The sequence below is a fragment of the Melospiza melodia genome, chromosome 3 (assembly GCF_035770615.1).
Source record: "Melospiza melodia melodia isolate bMelMel2 chromosome 3, bMelMel2.pri, whole genome shotgun sequence".
Taxonomy (NCBI): Eukaryota; Metazoa; Chordata; class Aves; order Passeriformes; family Passerellidae; genus Melospiza; species Melospiza melodia.
In genome coordinates, this window is record NC_086196.1 from 103,463,508 (window position 1) to 103,480,087 (window position 16,580).

General features: G+C 49.6%; 2 protein-coding genes across 3 annotated transcripts; one reads left to right on the forward strand and one right to left on the reverse strand.

Annotated features, from left to right (window-relative positions):
• Positions 1–15,032, forward strand: GALM (galactose mutarotase). 2 transcript variants are annotated; one of them, XM_063152404.1, is made up of 8 exons: positions 1–330; positions 768–922; positions 3,678–3,884; positions 5,249–5,330; positions 6,283–6,424; positions 6,516–6,690; positions 7,173–7,284; positions 14,526–15,032. In XM_063152404.1, the coding sequence occupies exons 1-7, from the start codon at positions 135–137 to the stop codon at positions 7,248–7,250; spliced, it is 1,035 nt and encodes a 344-aa protein (XP_063008474.1). In that variant the 5' UTR covers positions 1–134; the 3' UTR covers positions 7,251–7,284; positions 14,526–15,032. The 2 variants fall into 2 exon arrangements, with proteins under 2 accessions (XP_063008474.1, XP_063008473.1); XM_063152403.1 differs by lacking the exon at positions 14,526–15,032 and adding an exon at positions 10,460–10,903 and having other exon boundaries at positions 2–330.
• Positions 10,184–16,563, reverse strand: LOC134416127 (serine/arginine-rich splicing factor 7). The gene is made up of 9 exons (XM_063152405.1): positions 16,496–16,563; positions 15,973–16,153; positions 15,664–15,840; positions 14,701–14,775; positions 14,511–14,612; positions 14,088–14,141; positions 11,989–12,033; positions 11,413–11,448; positions 10,184–10,497 (listed from the first exon to the last, which is right to left on the reverse strand). Exons 1-9 carry the CDS (start codon positions 16,521–16,523, stop codon positions 10,443–10,445), a joined length of 753 nt encoding a protein of 250 aa, XP_063008475.1. The 5' UTR covers positions 16,524–16,563; the 3' UTR covers positions 10,184–10,442.
• Between the last annotated feature and the right edge of the window lie 17 nt (positions 16,564–16,580).

Consider the following 16,580-nt stretch of genomic DNA (forward strand, 5'->3'; position numbering starts at 1 on the left):
GATTGTTCTGGCTGCCCTTTGGAGCTGGGAGTGCTCCTCTCCCGCCGCCATTGCTTCTTCGTCCTGAGCGTCCTTCCCGACGAGCAGGGTTGCGGCTCCCGCCGGAGGTGCCGGTCGCCGGCTTTTAGGGAGCGATGACGACGGTGCGGAAAGAGGCGTTCGGGCGGATGCCCCCGGAGGAGGGAGGCGGAGAGGTGGAGAAGTTCGTCCTACAGTCGGACAGCGTGAGAGTGGAGATCCTGTCTTTTGGGTGCATTATCACCAGGCTGGAGACAAAAGACAAGGATGGGCAGTTTTCAGATATTGTCCTAGGATTTGACACTTTAGAAGGTGGGTCTCAATACGTGTCTTTGGAAAAAAAAAATTAAAAACCCACAATCAGGCAGTTTAACTAGCACTTACTGGTTTATTGCCACACTGCCTGACCTGCTTGTAAGGCGCCCTGCGCCTCCAATCATGGGCTGAAGAGATACAATTTCTGCTGCCTCTCCTGGGCTCTGTGGTGGGTGTGGAACAGGGACACTGGTGGCAGTGTTCCACTCTGTTGGGGCAGCTCTGGGTCGTTCCTTAACTGGCAGTGACAGAGACCTTTTCTTCAAATCTGCAGAGAATACAAGGTCCCATCAGGCTGCGTTAATCAAAGATGCTCACGACTAATGAGCTGTGTGTCCTGTGAAACGCTGGGACTGCAGTCACCTATTTGGCACTGGAGACTGCCCATTCTGTTCCAGTGGTTCTGTTTAACCGTGTGCTGTTTCTCTGGCCAGGTTACACGGCGAAGCACCCGTACTTCGGTACTGTCGTGGGCCGTGTTGCCAACAGGATTGCAAACGGGAAGTTCGGTGTGGACGGGAAGCAGTATCAGCTGTTCACTAACAACGGGCCCAACAGCCTGCACGGAGGAGCCAAGGGGTTTGACAAGGTGGGGCTGTGGCAAGATGTGTGATGTCTGCACCCCTGAACCCTGTAGCATTTTCTGTTGGTTATTGAGTTAATCAGCTGAGAAAGTGCTGTGAGTGCAGAAACAGGGGGAAGTGAGACAGATCCTGAGAGCTGCTGGGTTGGCTTGTCTTTGCCTGAGTTTGCAGGACTCACTTATGTCATCCTTGGATGCTGAGCAGAGGGTTGCTGTTCTTCCTCTGTGTGACTGCAGCCCTGAGCTTCATGAGCCCCTGAGTTCTGACAGGGTTGTTCTGAGCAAGTGCTGCTTCTGCATAGCCTAGGTTGGGACATAGCAGTGAGAACCTACCCTCAGGAGCAATGGAGGCTCCCCAGGCACCAGCTGCACCACCTGGAGTACATCATGGAGTTGTGCAAGCGCCCAAAGAAAGTTTCCAGGGGAACAGGGTCTGTCCATGCAGACGCATTTCCACCTGCAGTTTCTCGGCTGTTACCTGCCCATAGCTCCTCCCAGAGTCAGAAGTACCATGAGTCTGTAGAAACTTATCGTTGTTACTTGCCTGTGACAACACTCCCAAGTAAGGTGAGAGCAGGGTGGTGCTGCAGGTTCAGTCACTGCACTGCCCCCTTTGGTGCTGCTTTCATCCTGCAACAGGTCCCCCAGGCTCTCACTGACTCACAGCAGAGGGGGATTAGCTCAGGCCTGCAAAATGCCCCAGGATCCAGGATCACTGTCTCTCCTTCCCAGCCCTCCCCTATGACCTCCTGAGATGAAACAACCTTTCCTGGGCCCCAGGGCACTCAGCTTTTTCTCTGTCCTCCCAAGAGCTGCTGCTCAAGTCAGGTATTTGTGTGCAGATGATAAGAGCAGTGGAGGATCTCTTCTCTTGAAAGCCTTGCTGATAACCCTGCTCCATTGCAGAGCAGGCTCAGAAGTCGCTGCTTTCCTGAAGCCTTGGGTTTTGTTGGATCAAATGCATTTGTAACCAGCAAGTAGATCATCCACCATTTCCCCCAAAGAGCACATGAATGTGCTGGTGCAACTGCTTTCATGGGGTTAATGGGATTTTTTTTTTTTGTGAAAGGAATCCAGGCTGATGAGAAAAAAGCCAGGGTCCCTAAAAAAAAAAATCACAGTGTGAACTGGCATCAGGTTGGGATGAAATGCTCCTCAGCAGCCTTAGGAAAAAGGGAGTACTGGGGATAGCTTGGCTGTTGTACCCCCAAAGAAGACAGTTTGGTTGGTTTAAAGTTTCTTTCTGCGCCCTGCCACCTGTGATCTGCAGCTGAAAGCATGCATTTCCTCACACCCAGGGCTTCCAGGCTGTCTTCTGCAGGCAGGGGATGTGGTCTCTTCTTCTGCTTCTTCACCTTGCTTGCTTGCTTGCTTGCTGAAGTCTCACCAGCTTGCTGGGGACAGGGTAGTGACATCTCCCAGCTGGAGCTTTGTGTCCTCTGGCCCACAGGGCACACTTGGACACCTGCCCAAGACCCCCTCCAGCCAGGAAACAGTCACTGTTCAGAGACAGTGAGCCCTAACTGGTCAACCTCAACAAAGACCACATACTGGCATTTGGCTGTGATTATCTTGGTCATCTTCTGAGCTTTTCCTGATTTTGCAGACATCAGTGCTGCGGTCAGCGTGTGGTCTGATGAGAGCATCTTGCAGCTGCACGTACAGGGCTGCAGTGTGTGACCACACTGCTGGGGGATTTTTGAAAATAACCCTCTTATCCTTGAGAAAAAATAGTGATACCTGTACATTTCCTGGACTTTAATAGCTTTTTTTTCAAAGGACTTAAATAGAAACTCGTACTTAAAACCCGCAGCATCCTTTCTGTAGCCATGGGAGCTGCAGTCAAACTGCACGCTGTGGAGGAGGGCCTACTCTGCAGCCAGGTGTATTTGTCACCTTCAGGTTCTGTGTTTGGTGAAAATGCTGTCTTTTGACCATGCCCCATGTTGGTGATCTCTGTGTGGGACACAAGAGGGATCAACTCAACAGCATTGAGCTGGCCCCAATTACTAACTCTGTCCCCTTTGATTAGACAGTAGCTATTCCTCAGGGAAATGTGAGGCTTCAGAGAGCCTCTTGTTGCACATCCATCCTCCCAGCATGAGGCCCAGGCCAGGGCCAAACAGGCTGTCTGGGCAGCTGTGTACAGTGGGCGGGCTGGCTTCCCTTCCAGCATGTTTGGCTCCAAGCTGAGCACACTGGTGCTGGGTGCTGGCAGGGACAAGAACCAGAGAGGTCCCAGCTCTCTGGATGTGTCTGACAGCATATCTGGTGCTGTTGAACCCAACCCCAGCCCCTGGGCAGGAGCCCCCAGTGTGTTCTTACACTGTCCTAGTGCCAGTGCTGGGTGGCAGCTTGTTGAAGTGGTGTTGCACATGAGAAAATCTATGGAAAGGGGGATAAGTCCAGCTGCAGGGCAAAAATCAAACATGTGGACTCCCAGGCATGGCATAACACAGGCTGGAACAGACCCCCTCAGACTGCCAAATTGCCTCCTTTGTTTGGCTGCTCAGTGGAAAGCTTGTTCCCTGCTGGTGGTCCTGGCTACCAAGTGCTTGTGTTTTCTTGGGAAAGGTGATTGAAAAAGCCTTTGTTTCAGTGTAGCATCCCTTGTGTGCCTTTTGTCCCTGTTTCTAGCCCAGCCTGGGGCAGGAGGGAAGGGCACTGTGCTCCCATTCCTGTCCCACCAAGGGCAGCCTGGGGCAGGAGGGAAGGGCACTGTGCTCCCATTCCTGTCCCACCAAGGCCATGCTCCGTGCAGGTTCTCTGGAGCGCCGAGGTGCTCCCAAATGGCGTCCGCTTCTTCCGGCTCAGCCCCGACGGCGAGGAAGGCTACCCTGGTGACCTCAAAGTCTGGGTCACCTACACCCTTAATGGCAGGGAGCTGGCCATCAACTACCAGGCCCAGACCAGCAAGACAACCCCCATCAGCCTGACAAACCACTCCTACTTCAACCTGGCAGGGCAGGTAAGTGTGGGGAGATGGGCCCTGTGGAGACGCACTGTACAGGGGAAGACAGCCTGGGGACCTGTGGGATGGTCATTGGTACCAGCATGCTGGTCTGGGGACACATCATGGTTTTGGGGACACAACAATGAAGGTTCTCTCTGTGCATCATGGGCTGCATGCAAGAACAGGACTGAATCACGTGGATCTCAGCTGAGGACACATTGTCTCAGGACTTCTTGAACAGACATCCAGCTGAGCATGTCGGTTCTCCTTTTGTGTGTAACTGGGGAATTTTGCTCTCTCCTTGACCCTTGGGAAGACTGAGGAGGTGCAGAGCTGGCATGCCCCAGTGGTGGCCTGGCATTTCTTAGTTGTGTTCTGTTGGCATTTCAGAACAAGAGAGGGTGATGCAGGTTGAAATCAGGGCCTGGAGTGGCAGCACCAAAATACCCAGGTCAAAATGGGCAGAAGAAACATCACAGAGAGGGGGTGTGAGATAGCCAGGATTGCAGACTAGCAAGGTTGCAGCAGCAGGATGCAGAGGGCTCCCACCTGTACAGGGTCATGTCAACCACATGGACAGTGAATTGCAGCTGTGTTTTAATCTCACAGTTTATAACTGGGCTTGGAGAAAAAGGATCTGAGAAATGAAGTGTTGCTGGGCAGAGCCATAGGATAATACAGTGCAGTCACGCTTGGGTGTGAGATAAAAGCCCTTAAAAGTGTTTGTGAGAGACAACTCAGCCCCTCTGAGCAGGAGCCATGCCCAGGCTGCTGCCCTAAGAATGGCTGTGCAGTTTCTGGTGCTGGTGCTCCCAGGGGTGCAGTAATACCAACACTTGCACCGTGCAACCCAGGCGTGTTCCAGGGGAACAGGAGACCTTTGGGCATGAAATTGCTGCTCAGATTAGTTAGTGACCTGAAGGCTCAGATTTGAGCCTGCTCCCCTTCCAGCCCAGCAGGTTCCCTGCCAGCATTCCTGAGGCTGTGGAAGAGGAGGAGGAGCACACCCCTGCAGTGATGCACATGAGACAGGAGGATGGGTTGCATTTCCCCTTGCTTGCTTCCTTCCCCTTCTCCCTGCAGCTGTGTGCTCAGTACCCAGCATGTTCTGGCTAGTCAGTCTGCAGGGTGGTAGCCCTCAGTGAGGTACAAGTACAGATTGATGGCCTCATCCCTGTGGGATTTACAGCTCCTACGGCCCATGAAGGTTTTTGCCCAGGCTAGTACCTTTGTCCTGTGCCCAAGATCAAGATGGAATGAGGGCCACGAGGTGCTCCAGGCACTACCAGATCAGCTGGGGCACCACTGTGGACTCTCACTTCACAACTGTGCTTAGGGGTGCTTGAACAGGAATCCCAGCGTTTCCTATCCTCCTGCAGGGCTCCCGCGATGTCTATGACCACGAGATCTCCATTGAAGCAGATTCCTACCTGCCTGTGGATGACACCCAGATCCCTACTGGTAGGTGGTGCAGCACTTGTGGCACCAGGTGGAAGAAGTGATCTCTCTGAGCAATGTTGGTGGGTGTGGGGAGCAGCTCTGCCTGGCAAGGGGGACACACCAGCAGCCAGGGGACCCCAGGCACAGCTGGGCCCTCAGTTTGGGTGCAGTCCCACTGCACATGAGCTGGGTGGGCAGAGCCAGGTGCTGGCAGCCAGGTAGGTCCAACACCCACTCCAGGGAGCAGGCAGGAGCAGCTGCAAATGGGGCCAGAGGCACGTGGGATGTGAGGCTGTTTTGTGGGTCTATCCAGGAGACAAGCTCCCTGTGGCACCTGCAGGAGTGGATTCTTTGGTCCAGGTGGCTTCTGCTCAGCTTGGTGTGCCATGCTTGTGGACAAATAGGGCAAGAGCTTAAGGCCATACCCAGTCCTGTGCCCCACTTCTCCCTGCTGCTTTCACCATGGAGCTGTTTCACATCTTAGTTGTGGCTAGCTTGCTACCCCTGCCTTTTGCAGTTCCTTCTTGTGTGGGTAGACTTAGTCTTGGGGTGAAAATAAGACTTGTGCAATTATTAAAGACAGACCCCTTGTGTGCAATATCTGCTGTATTTTATGTAAGTGCCTGAACTAGAACAGTTTCTTTTTTTTTTTCAAGGCGTTTATTCTGCCCTCCATGCAAAACCCCTCACCTTTGGGTTGGGGTGACTGTTTTGCAGTGTGCTTAGTATGTCCTGGGGTTGTTTGTGCTGCTTTATCACAGGACACTGTATGCCCACAGCAGTCTTAACAAGGACAAGGGAGAAAATGCTGGGTTTGTACATATACAAACTTCCATGGTTTTCTTGCTCCTTGGCTGTGCTTTGTCCCTGCTAAGCGCAGCAGTGTCCCCAGGAGCTGTCAGCTATGCTGGGGGACAAATAGTCTTTGCTGGCACGTGGCTGAGTGGCTGAGCCTGCTGTTCCCCTTGCTTAGGGGAGGTGGCCGCAGTGCAGGGCACTGGATTTGATCTCCGGCAGCCTGTGGAGCTGGGCAAGCACTTGCAGAAGTTTCACCTGGGTGGCTTTGACCACAACTTCTGCCTGCACCAGGGGCAGGATCGACGCCTTGTGGCCAGGTAGGCTGGGACCTTGGCAGGATCCCCATCCCTGGACCAGGGGGTGCCCATTCAGCCACTCCCGTGTCATCCTCCACTGGCATCTCCGCAGGGTTTTCCACCCGCCCACTGGCAGGACCATGGAGGTTCACACCACCCAGCCTGGCATCCAGTTTTACACTGGGAACTTCCTGGATGGTTCCCTGAAGGGCAAAGGTGGTGCCACATACCCCAAGCACTCGGCTTTCTGCCTGGAAACCCAGAACTGGCCTGATGCTGTGAACAAGGTGAGCTGTCCATTCCCCTCCCATAAGTTACCTGAGTCCTGTGGCAGGGGACATGGCCCCACCACCCTCCGTGTCTCTGGGGCCCTAAATGTAGGAACAGAGTCTGCTTGTCAAGGGAGCACTGCAGACACCAGAAGTGAGGCAGGCACAGGTCACAGTGGCTTTAAACAGGGGTCAGTCAGTGCAGCAGGGACCCGCCCTGTGCAGCCCAGCTTCTCAAAGGTGTGGGGTCATGAGCAGAGGGCCCCACTGGGGCCTTGCCACATCCTTCATATCTGAGTCATTCCTCACAGCCTGGATTCAACCAGCGGTGGGACTCACCCACTCAGCCTGCTGGCAATGGCGGGTGGTTACACACTGCTGCTGGAAATGGCTGGGGGAGCTGTGGGCATATGCCTTGGGAAGAACAGAGGAGTGCAGCCATGCTTGCTGGTCCCACGGAATGTGTTCACAGTCACTGATGTGCTGCTGCTTCTCCCCAGCCTCACTTCCCCAATGCCCTGCTCCATCCGGGTGAGGAATACAACCACACCACGTGGCTCGTGTTCAACACTGCTTGAGGAGAAGGGCTGCTGACTCCCAGCACTAAGAGGGGTAAGTTCCAGCAGCTGAGCCAGAAATCCTGCCAGGTGCCAAACAGAGCTTTCCAACTACCCTGGGTGAATGCATCTGATATGGGAGCCTTTATCCTCCTCTCTGGTTTTCACACGTGGTTTCTGCTGGCTTTATCTCCTGTCACCACCTCTGCTGCTGTCTGGTCTGTGCAAAAGTCTCACACTCTGTCCAGCCTCTGACCCTGGGCTTTGGGTTTTGTTTTGCAATAAAAATGCGCTGAAAACACCTTTAGGGGCATGACATCACAGCTCCAACCACAGCAGGGGAATATCTAGTAATATTCATGTGGAGCATGTGGGAAGGCTGATGCAGTTGTGGTTGTTTGTTACAACATCTGCTCCTTCCATCAAAGTGCTCTTTCCAAGTGGTGTGTGGTGCTCATGCAGGATAGCTTTGAGGAGGACAGTGGATTATCCCAGCTGGCTGGCCTGGATGCTCTGGTTAAACTCCTACGCTCTGTCTTGGTTGCTGAAGTGGCCACACCCATTTAGTCCTGAATATACAACTGCAGGAAAAAGCCCATCATCCTAACACTGTGTTTCCACATGAAATCTCCAAAATCTTTTATCAGGGAACTATGTGATGAAAACCTCCATGTTTCTGAGGGTTCAGAAAAATTGGCACAAGCCAGGGGATGACAGGACTGTCTTGTTAGGGAGCTGATAGCCCACTCCCCAGGGAAACAGGCACAGTCCTTGCATTAGGCACTGTGTGCCACCTTCTCCTGCCATGCTGCTGCACCCAGGGCCTGCAGCACTTCACCAAGCCTCCTCAGCTGCAGATGCAGGAATGCCCTTGCCCCCGGGGGAAGTGCCTGGCCATGGGGCTTGCAAATGTGGCAGGCTGTCACAGTCAGTTCTGCCACCCTGACACCGAAAGAGGGCCCCACTACCGCCCTGCGTGCACAGGTCACATTGCCTATGAGGGCTGGTATCCCTTGCAGAACAAAGCCCACCAACAGGGAACAGCAGGTTGGAAACCAGGGGAACCCCATTTTCCCTGAGAGTGGGGTTTGCCCACTGCACTGGAGACCTCGGATACACTTCCCTTGTCCCCACCCCCAGCCAGCCTGTGTGGGGTGTGCACAGCCTGCCCAGAGGCACAGGGTCACAGCAGCACCTGTCCCACAATGCACCCCTGTGTCAGGGCATCTTTTCCAACTGCTCACAAACACTGCATGGAATTTGTGGTGAAATCCTTCCAAACTCGGGCTAGAGCTCAGTTTTGGACAGCACAGCTGCACAGAAGCACAGATACCATCTTTGTCACAGCTCCCCCTCTGCACCTTACTCAGTGCTGGCTGTCCTTCAGAGTGTGGCTGCCCGCAGCAGCACAGCCCCACTCCCTGCTCAGGTTCTCACGTGTGGCTTTAGAGGAACCCCAGCCCCCCCAGAGAGACCCCAGGCTCTTCTGCTCAGTCTTCCAGTGTCTCTGGGTACTGAAAAACAGGTACCAGTAGCGCTGTTGTGTCAGTCTGCAGGTTTATTGTGGAGCAGGTTTGCCTTGAGAGTACAGAAAAGAAAGGGTGATGAAATTCCAGAGCAGTGGCGTACGTGTGCCTCTCACCAGGTACATAATGCACAACCAGTAAAATATTCCAAACATGTATCACAGGCTTCAGGCATTTGAGCTAAATCACTGCAGGGTAACATTTGTGTCAGCTCTGCCACAGTGGGATTTGGTGAGTATGGCCACAATCCACCTGGAACACCAATGGCCATGGTCAGCCCCAGAGAGGATCCAGGCACAGTGAGGACCAGGAACGAAGGCCAGAGGATGCTGCAGCAGAACAGCACCTTCAGGATCTGGACTGTTGACTCATCCCCCAGAAAAGCTCCATGCAGTCATTAACAGGAAATCTGTTTCTTGAAAACCATGTGTTACCCAATGTGTAACCAAACCATCTTGTAACTTTATTTAAGCTGTTTTGCTGTGGTTTACACAGTGGAAGCAAACTGCTGGTAGAGTTCATTGGAAGCCCTAACAGGCCTGGCTTTCCATTTCTGTGCTTACTTGCTGCTGAAACTGGCCTTTATTTCTGCTAGATAGCCAATCCCAGCAAGAAGAGCACCCCTCTGCCTACCAGCTTTTTGTTCACAGTCCAACATTGTTGCCAGTCCCTTGCTGTGATCTGTGTTGAAGTGCTTTATCATGCAATTCCTTCATACAGAATGAGGACAATTTGACACCCCTATACACAAACAATGACTCCTGCAGGTTGTGTATTTGCTGTAAGAAATTGGGATCACTAAACAAAGCCATCTCCAGGATAAGGGCTGCTTGACAACCATACCAGATTCTGTGAAGCAGGTTAGAACTCCTGAAGGCAGCTGATAATCTTTAATTTTAAAGATCTTCCCTCAAAAAAGGAAAACACGCCTTGAGGTATTTTAAAGCGTTTTCTTTACATCAATAGCCCAAAGAACTAAAATCTGCAACAAGTGAAAGTAGCAATTGTCAAGTTATTAATAATTTCTATTACCTTTAAAGGTTTCTGCAGATGTCATTTGCTTAGAAGATATGTTTTGGAGGAAGGTTTATCCTTAGATTTTTGAGGCATCTGGTATCAACAGTCTAACACCAGAGAATGAGCTTTGCAGAAAAATGAATGCCCACTAAATATCAAGGAATGAAAAGGGCATATGCAAATTTTTATCCATCTGCAGACAGAGATGGTATTTAAATTCCATTTCAAGGAGAACGGGAACTGATCCTTTCACTGAAGACTATTCAACAGTAGGTGTGAAAAGTGGCTACCTTGAGAAGACACCAGCTGGGATAAGTGGTTCCCATTTTAGACATTTTTCATCCACGTTACATGGCACACAGCTAAAATTACCCAAACGTTAACAGAAGCAGCAGGGTTACTACAGAGAAGTTTTAGTTAAAAATACACATTTTATTTCAATGTGCCAATAAAAAAGTCCCACATTTTCATATCACAGGAAGTTAATTCATACAATAAAAAGAGACCTGTGCTAGTCTATTGGTGTGACTAACTCAGAAGACCCAGATCATGCCAAATTTTAGTTGATATACTCTTCTATCTACATTCTTACATTTACAAAGACACCACAAAATCCCTTATAATAATGTAATCAAAATAACTTTCTTCCTAAAAGATTAACTTCATAACTTTAATCCATTCTTTCAGGACTTGCACTTCGTTGAGGGCTTCCTGATGGTGAACGGCTGAAAGGAAAACAATCCACAATTAACATTTCAGTAGAAATGCTTGGGAATCACAAATCCAGGAAAAAGCAACAGGAGTATACGCAGACTGTGGCTCCCTTGAAGCACTTCTTAAATAAAATAACCAATCACTACTGACAAAAATTAACAGGCTGATGATCTGGAGATAACACTTTTTTTTTTAATGTTATTTTTAAAATGAGATCTCTGTAAGGCCATCCAAAGGGTATTACTTATAGTGACCTCCAAAGGGGCAAGATACTTCTTCACTGTTCTGATACAGCAGCTTGTCAAAACCTATCACGGTGATCACTCAGCATTTAGGAGCACTTTTTCATGCCCTTGTGATTGTTTGACACTTAAGTTGTAAAAATGAACTATTAAAGAATTCTAATTAGGGAAAAAATTGCTGCTGATTCCGTCATTCCACATATTCTACACATTACTCTGTGCATATAAACAGAGAGAGAAAACTATTTACTGACTTATGTGAAAGAAAAATATAATCTAACAGCAGTGAACATAACAGGCCTGATCTTCCATTCCTGACTGCTGTACCAGGGTACTCCACTCTACCTTCCCCAATGTCAATGTAGCTTTTAATGAGACTGAAAGTTGATTTCCTACATTTATTCTATGCTTTAAGCTCATCAGTCCCTGTGCAGTAAAACTGTCAGTGAAACAAAAGGAACAGGGGAGCAGGCAACAAGACACTGCTACATAACCCTGAGCATTTATCACCACATGTACATATTACCATACAGACAGCCATTACCACAACATTATTGCTGTGGAAGAGATCTCAGCAAAATACCTTTCCAGTACTTTCCTACAGCAGCAAACTCCTCAGCAGAGATGAGGGCAGACCCTAAAATGCTCTATGGAGTCTATGCTATTGTTAGGAGACCAACATACCTTCTCTTTGGAGATGCTGACCGGGACTTGGACCGGCTGCCAAAACACAACAGCACCAATGCAGCTTCAATGTCAAATCAACTTTTATGTTAAAAAAACCCCCAACCTATCAGAAAGTGAATTACAGGAATCTAGCCAGGTCTTTCCAATGGTAGCTTTCAGATCAACTTTTACTCTGACAGGGATTCTCCATTTATTTAGCATGGAGATGCATTCTAAGCAAGGGGTGGTACTAAGGTGAGGCTTTGAGAAAAGCAACATCACCAGACTGCTGTTTTATGAAAAGCATTAACAGAGCTCAAGGTCTTTATCTGATGGATAGAAAAATGTAACAGAACTGAGCACAAAGGCACAAAAAATTAGTACTGTGTTGGAAACTACCAAGAGTTAATGAAAACCCAGAGACAGGTAAAGAACACATTCCAAAGAGCTGCAGAGGAAATGCTGTAATTTCTGTTGTATCACAGAGATTAGCTGGGACCCATGTTAGGGGGATATTTTTCTAAAGGACCAGGCTCTGTTAATAATGCAAACCTAAATTTGAGATGCTACTGCAGGCTCTGTGTGTGTGCTCACCTCTTAGCTGGCGAGCCAGACTTTGATCTGCCATGAGACCTAGACCTGCAAGAAAAAACACAGCTCAGCAGGGAAACAGAACATGCAGGTTCCCACATTTGGGACAGCAGGATTCACAGCCAGTGGATGAGCACTGTCATGCTGAGTACACAGAATCCTGCAAGTTTCCAGGGTTTTGCCTGCTAAGTTTCCAAAGAAGTCTTTTTACATGGATGCTGCACATGTTGCTCTGTACTTTGGTTTGGTCCCTAGCTGATGACCAGTGTTTGCTGATGCAGGTGGGGGAACACAGGAACAGCCCAAATCCTGACCAGTATTTTCAGAGCTAATAAAAAGCCATGCTCTAAATTTGCAGGTTTTATTAGATTTGAGCAACATCAGCAGACAGCTCATTCCTAGAAGTATCTTCTCTGTGAATTTCATCTTCTATATCCACTTACTTCAAGTATTTTTTTAATGTTTGAACTTAATCCTTATGAAAAAAATATGGAAAATGTGGACACCTTTGAGGCTGCTGCATCACAGGAACACTAATACTGCCAGAAAGCCTCACTGAAATTTTGAGGTCCCCCAACAAGTGTTCCAATTCCACATCCAAGGCTTTCCACAACACTTTCTAGATATGTGTTGTGGCACTGTCAAACCACAAATGTCATGTACTCATTCAGTCAGTCTCCCTCATGAACCCAGAGCCTGTCTCTGTGTGCAATGCATTCCCTGGGCTCTTCTGTAAAGAAATAATCTTTCAATTACATAAGCACAATTCTTCTGCCACTTCTGGCTGGTTGTACATCTGTAACTCCCTATGCCTCAGTCACTTAATCCCTACTCACAAGTGTCACACAACAGTCCAGAAGTGTCACTACAAGTATCCTTAACCCTGCAGAAATCCAGCATGGTACCAAAAGAGAAAATAACGCTGGTAAAATCAATATGTTTTCCTCTTAGAAAGTCTGCAGACTGTGGCTGTTTCTGGCTCATCACTGACAGTGAACAGTGGTGAGCCATGATTAAGTCATGTTGGAAGAACAGTACTAAGATTCAACATGGTTTAGCCACAGGTGTACCCAGCCAGAGAAAGGCACTGCTCTGCTGCCTTGGGCAACCTTCTTCTCTCTTTAGCAGATTCTGGACTACTTGTGCGAGTTTCTGCTCTTAACTAAGCCATGATGATCTGGTCTTCATCTCTCCTTTCCCTTAAAACTCCCATCACTGCTTGCTGTCCATCCTCAGAAAATGCCACTTTCAGCTGTGGGCTTTTCCACCTGCTCCCTTTATTTGAAGCCATCTTCTATTTTCCTGTGTTTCCTTATGGTTGACCGTTCCTTGTTTCCAAGAGCAGCCATTAAAACCAGGACAGCAGGCACAGGGATAGGCTGGGCCACAAGCAACTCCATATCCAGAGCAGAATTTCCATTTATTCTTGTTCTTGTCGAGGACAGCCAGTCAGCCCTGCTGCCAGGACAAGGCTCCATGAAGCACAGGCTGCTCTTACTATCAAGCAAAGTTTAAGGGAACAAATAACATCCTGTGTTCCTTTAGAACCTGACTGTTATTCTTGTGACACATTTATTGGTACAAAATAATTCTGACAGGTGTTTTTCTCAAAGGAAAATCAGCTCCTGCAGACTGACACTGATATTCAACAGAGCTGGAATTGCAGCTGTAACGCTCAGGACACCAGCAAGCCCTTCCAGACTTGCCTGGCTGCAGACAATAAAAAATTAACACACTACTAAAGGGGCATTCTGCCTTCTCAGAAAAATAATGGGAAGAATCCCAATCCTGTGTGTGCTACACAAAGAAAAAGAAACTTTTGATATTAATTCTACATTTGTTAGCTGTTAATACAACCTGATCAAACGTGATCAAGTATTTCTGATGCAAACTGATCAAGTATTTCTGATTACTATGGTGACCTAGTGGTGTGCAAAAGAATAAAAAGAGGGAGAACAATCTTTTGCACTGTTTTTTAAAACTACAGACCTCTAGGTCAGTGAAGGGAAAACACATCTTTTCCTGGAAAAAAACCTTAACAGTTGTTAGAGAGCCTAAAGAGACTTCTAAGCAACTTTTACCAACTACCCATAGTCACATACCTGCTTCGGGGCCATGTAACAGATCTGGATCTAGATCTGGATCTTGATCTAGACCTGAAATTAAAAATTGAGATAAATTAAAAATAAATAAACTCAAGAAGAAGTGATGACAATCACAGTACTATATAAATTAATGTCTACTTGTGAACCTAAGACATACATGATCATAGACCTACATGACCATTAGACATTTTAGCCAAAGAAATTCAATCGTGGTAGATGCCACTGTCTCAACGTAAGGTCGCAAAACTCATTAGCACTCCAGTGAATTTAACTAGGATTATCAGAAACTTTTAAAAGCATGCTGACTTCTACAGGTCACAGCATCTTTTGCAACCTGCTATACAATACCTTTTGGAATCTAATTAAAACAAGAAAACACCAACAAAAATAAATCACACAGTAAAAATTAGCACTAATTACCTTGATCTCTTCAAGGAACCCGACCGGGACCGGCGGGGAGACACGGACCTAGACCTACGAGGAGACACGGACCTGGACCTACGATAGGAAGCTGACCTGGACCTGCAAAGAAAGCAATTCCAAGAGTTGTTCAAGTGAGGCTTTTTCTAGGCTAAAGAAGGCAACAAGAATAAGACAAACTCAAACACACCTCCTACCACGGCTGCGGCTGCGTGACCGGGAATACCTTCTCCCTCGGGACCTCGAGCGGGATCTAGAGCGGGACCTGGGTTTAGGTTAGAAAAAACAAGTATCAGCAGACAGCTGCAGCAACCCACACGTCTGAGGCCCTGCTGAAGTCAAAACTTTTTTCAGACAACTAAAGAACTAGCATCTGCCAGATGGAAAAATGTCTGGGCCTACTTGTCTTGAGCATTTTTACTACCTAGAAAAATGTTAAAAGCTGAATTACATTGCAGAATTACATTAGAATAGAAAACACTGTAATGCGTATTTAAAATAAACCTTGCAAGTTTGCAGGTCGACCCTCTTTGGCCCAAGGTCTAGCAGATCTAGACGATCTAGAAGTATCTATAGGCGAGCGCTGCATCTAGGTAGGTGTTCTCTTCAATCTAACGACGATCAAACTGACAGCCCAATGAGCCAGGGTGAGGCTTGATTGACGCAAGAAGATTTTTCTAGGTGGGAATGTGGTCAATCTGGTGTTCCTCTTTCTAAACCGGAGGGGGGCCCCAATTGAAAGCCAAATTTACTGTTACGGCGGTCACCGTCTCAAATTTTCTGCCCTTAAAGAATAAGGTGAAGCTACGTGTAGATGGCTCGAGGGGATCTGGCCTCTTATGCTGATCACCTCAAGGTCTAGGAGGATCTTAAGTGTCGGATTTGCAAGGCGCCTCAGCATGAAATCTTAAGGCTCGTGACATTCTGAATCAAGGCGACTGACTCAAACGAAGAAACCTGAAAGGTTTTGACCAGGTTGATTATTAAAATAGTAACATTTGATAGAAATAGCAACAAATTGTAATATACACCTAAACATTTATTCTAGCGTTAAAGTTTAAAGCAAACTGGTGTAACATTGTGTTCTTTGCTAACAAGAACTACACAACAGCGAGCTGGCGAAGCAACGCGGCCGCCCCGGGCCCGCACGTACCTGCTCCTCCTTCGCCGGCTATAGCGGTGACAGTCATAGGCATAGTGGCCTTTCTCACCACACTCGTAGCATCTGTCGTTGGGGTCGAAGGGGCGCCGGGCAGGGGGCCGATCGTAGCGGGAGCGGCGCGGCATCCCTGTGGATACTTCCACTCTGACCCTGGAGCCGCAGATCACCCTGCAACGAGTCCACGAAGGGTCTGGGTTAAACCTTTCAGTCCATGACAGAACTACAGAAACACAGGGACCAGCGAGATAAACCCCGCTTCTCTCTCAGTAGCCTCGGCAAACATGCGGAATGGACACCTACTTCCCGTCAAGTCCACGGACAGCATCTTCAGCATCCCGGGGGTCTTCGAACTCCACGAAGGCGAACCCCGGCGGGTTCCTGGCGATCCACACGGTTCTCAGCGGTCCGTAATAGCTGAAGGCTCTCTCCAGCTCGCCTTTGCCGGCGCCCGTGCCCAGGTTGCCCACGTACACCTTGGTCTCTGCGGGGACAAGCGGGCCGGGGCTCAGCGCGGGGCCGGGAGCGGGCTCGGGCTCGGGCTCAGCCCCCGCCCCGCCCTCCCCCGGCCGCCGCCATCTTGTCCGCGCGGCCGCTTCCCGCCTTCACCGCGAGCGCCGCGCGCCCCGCCGCGCGTCCTCCCCCACGGCCGCTGACGCAAAATGGCGGCGGCGACAACGGCGGCGGCGGCCGCATCGCCTTCCTCTCCTCCCCACCGGCGCCCGCCAGTCGTTAAGCTCCCCGCGGCAATCGCCTCTCTCTCAGACACGTCTCGCCTTCCCGCCCGCGCAGCCGCCCGCCGCCCGCGGCCCCCGGGAGCTCTCACCGCCTCCATAGCGGCCGTAACGCGACATCCCGACGGCTCCGCCGCCCGCGCGCACGCGCCGCCGCACGCGCCTGCCCCCTGGCCT

Excerpts from the sequence above, each read along its gene's own strand:
- LOC134416127 (XM_063152405.1), bottom strand. The coding sequence starts at position 16,523 with ATGTCGCGTTACGGCCGCTATGGAGGCG. Across the intron at positions 16,154-16,495 it reads TTACGGCCGCTATGGAGGCG|AGACCAAGGTGTACGTGGGC; the intron begins GTGAGAGCTCCC and ends TTGTCCCCGCAG. Across the intron at positions 15,841-15,972 it reads GTCCGTGGACTTGACGGGAA|GGTGATCTGCGGCTCCAGGG; the intron begins GTAGGTGTCCAT and ends GACTCGTTGCAG.
- GALM (XM_063152404.1), top strand. The coding sequence starts at position 135 with ATGACGACGGTGCGGAAAGAGGCGTTCGGGCGGATGCCCCCGGAGGAG. Across the intron at positions 923-3,677 it reads GAGCCAAGGGGTTTGACAAG|GTTCTCTGGAGCGCCGAGGT; the intron begins GTGGGGCTGTGG and ends TGCTCCGTGCAG. Across the intron at positions 5,331-6,282 it reads TGACACCCAGATCCCTACTG|GGGAGGTGGCCGCAGTGCAG; the intron begins GTAGGTGGTGCA and ends CCCCTTGCTTAG.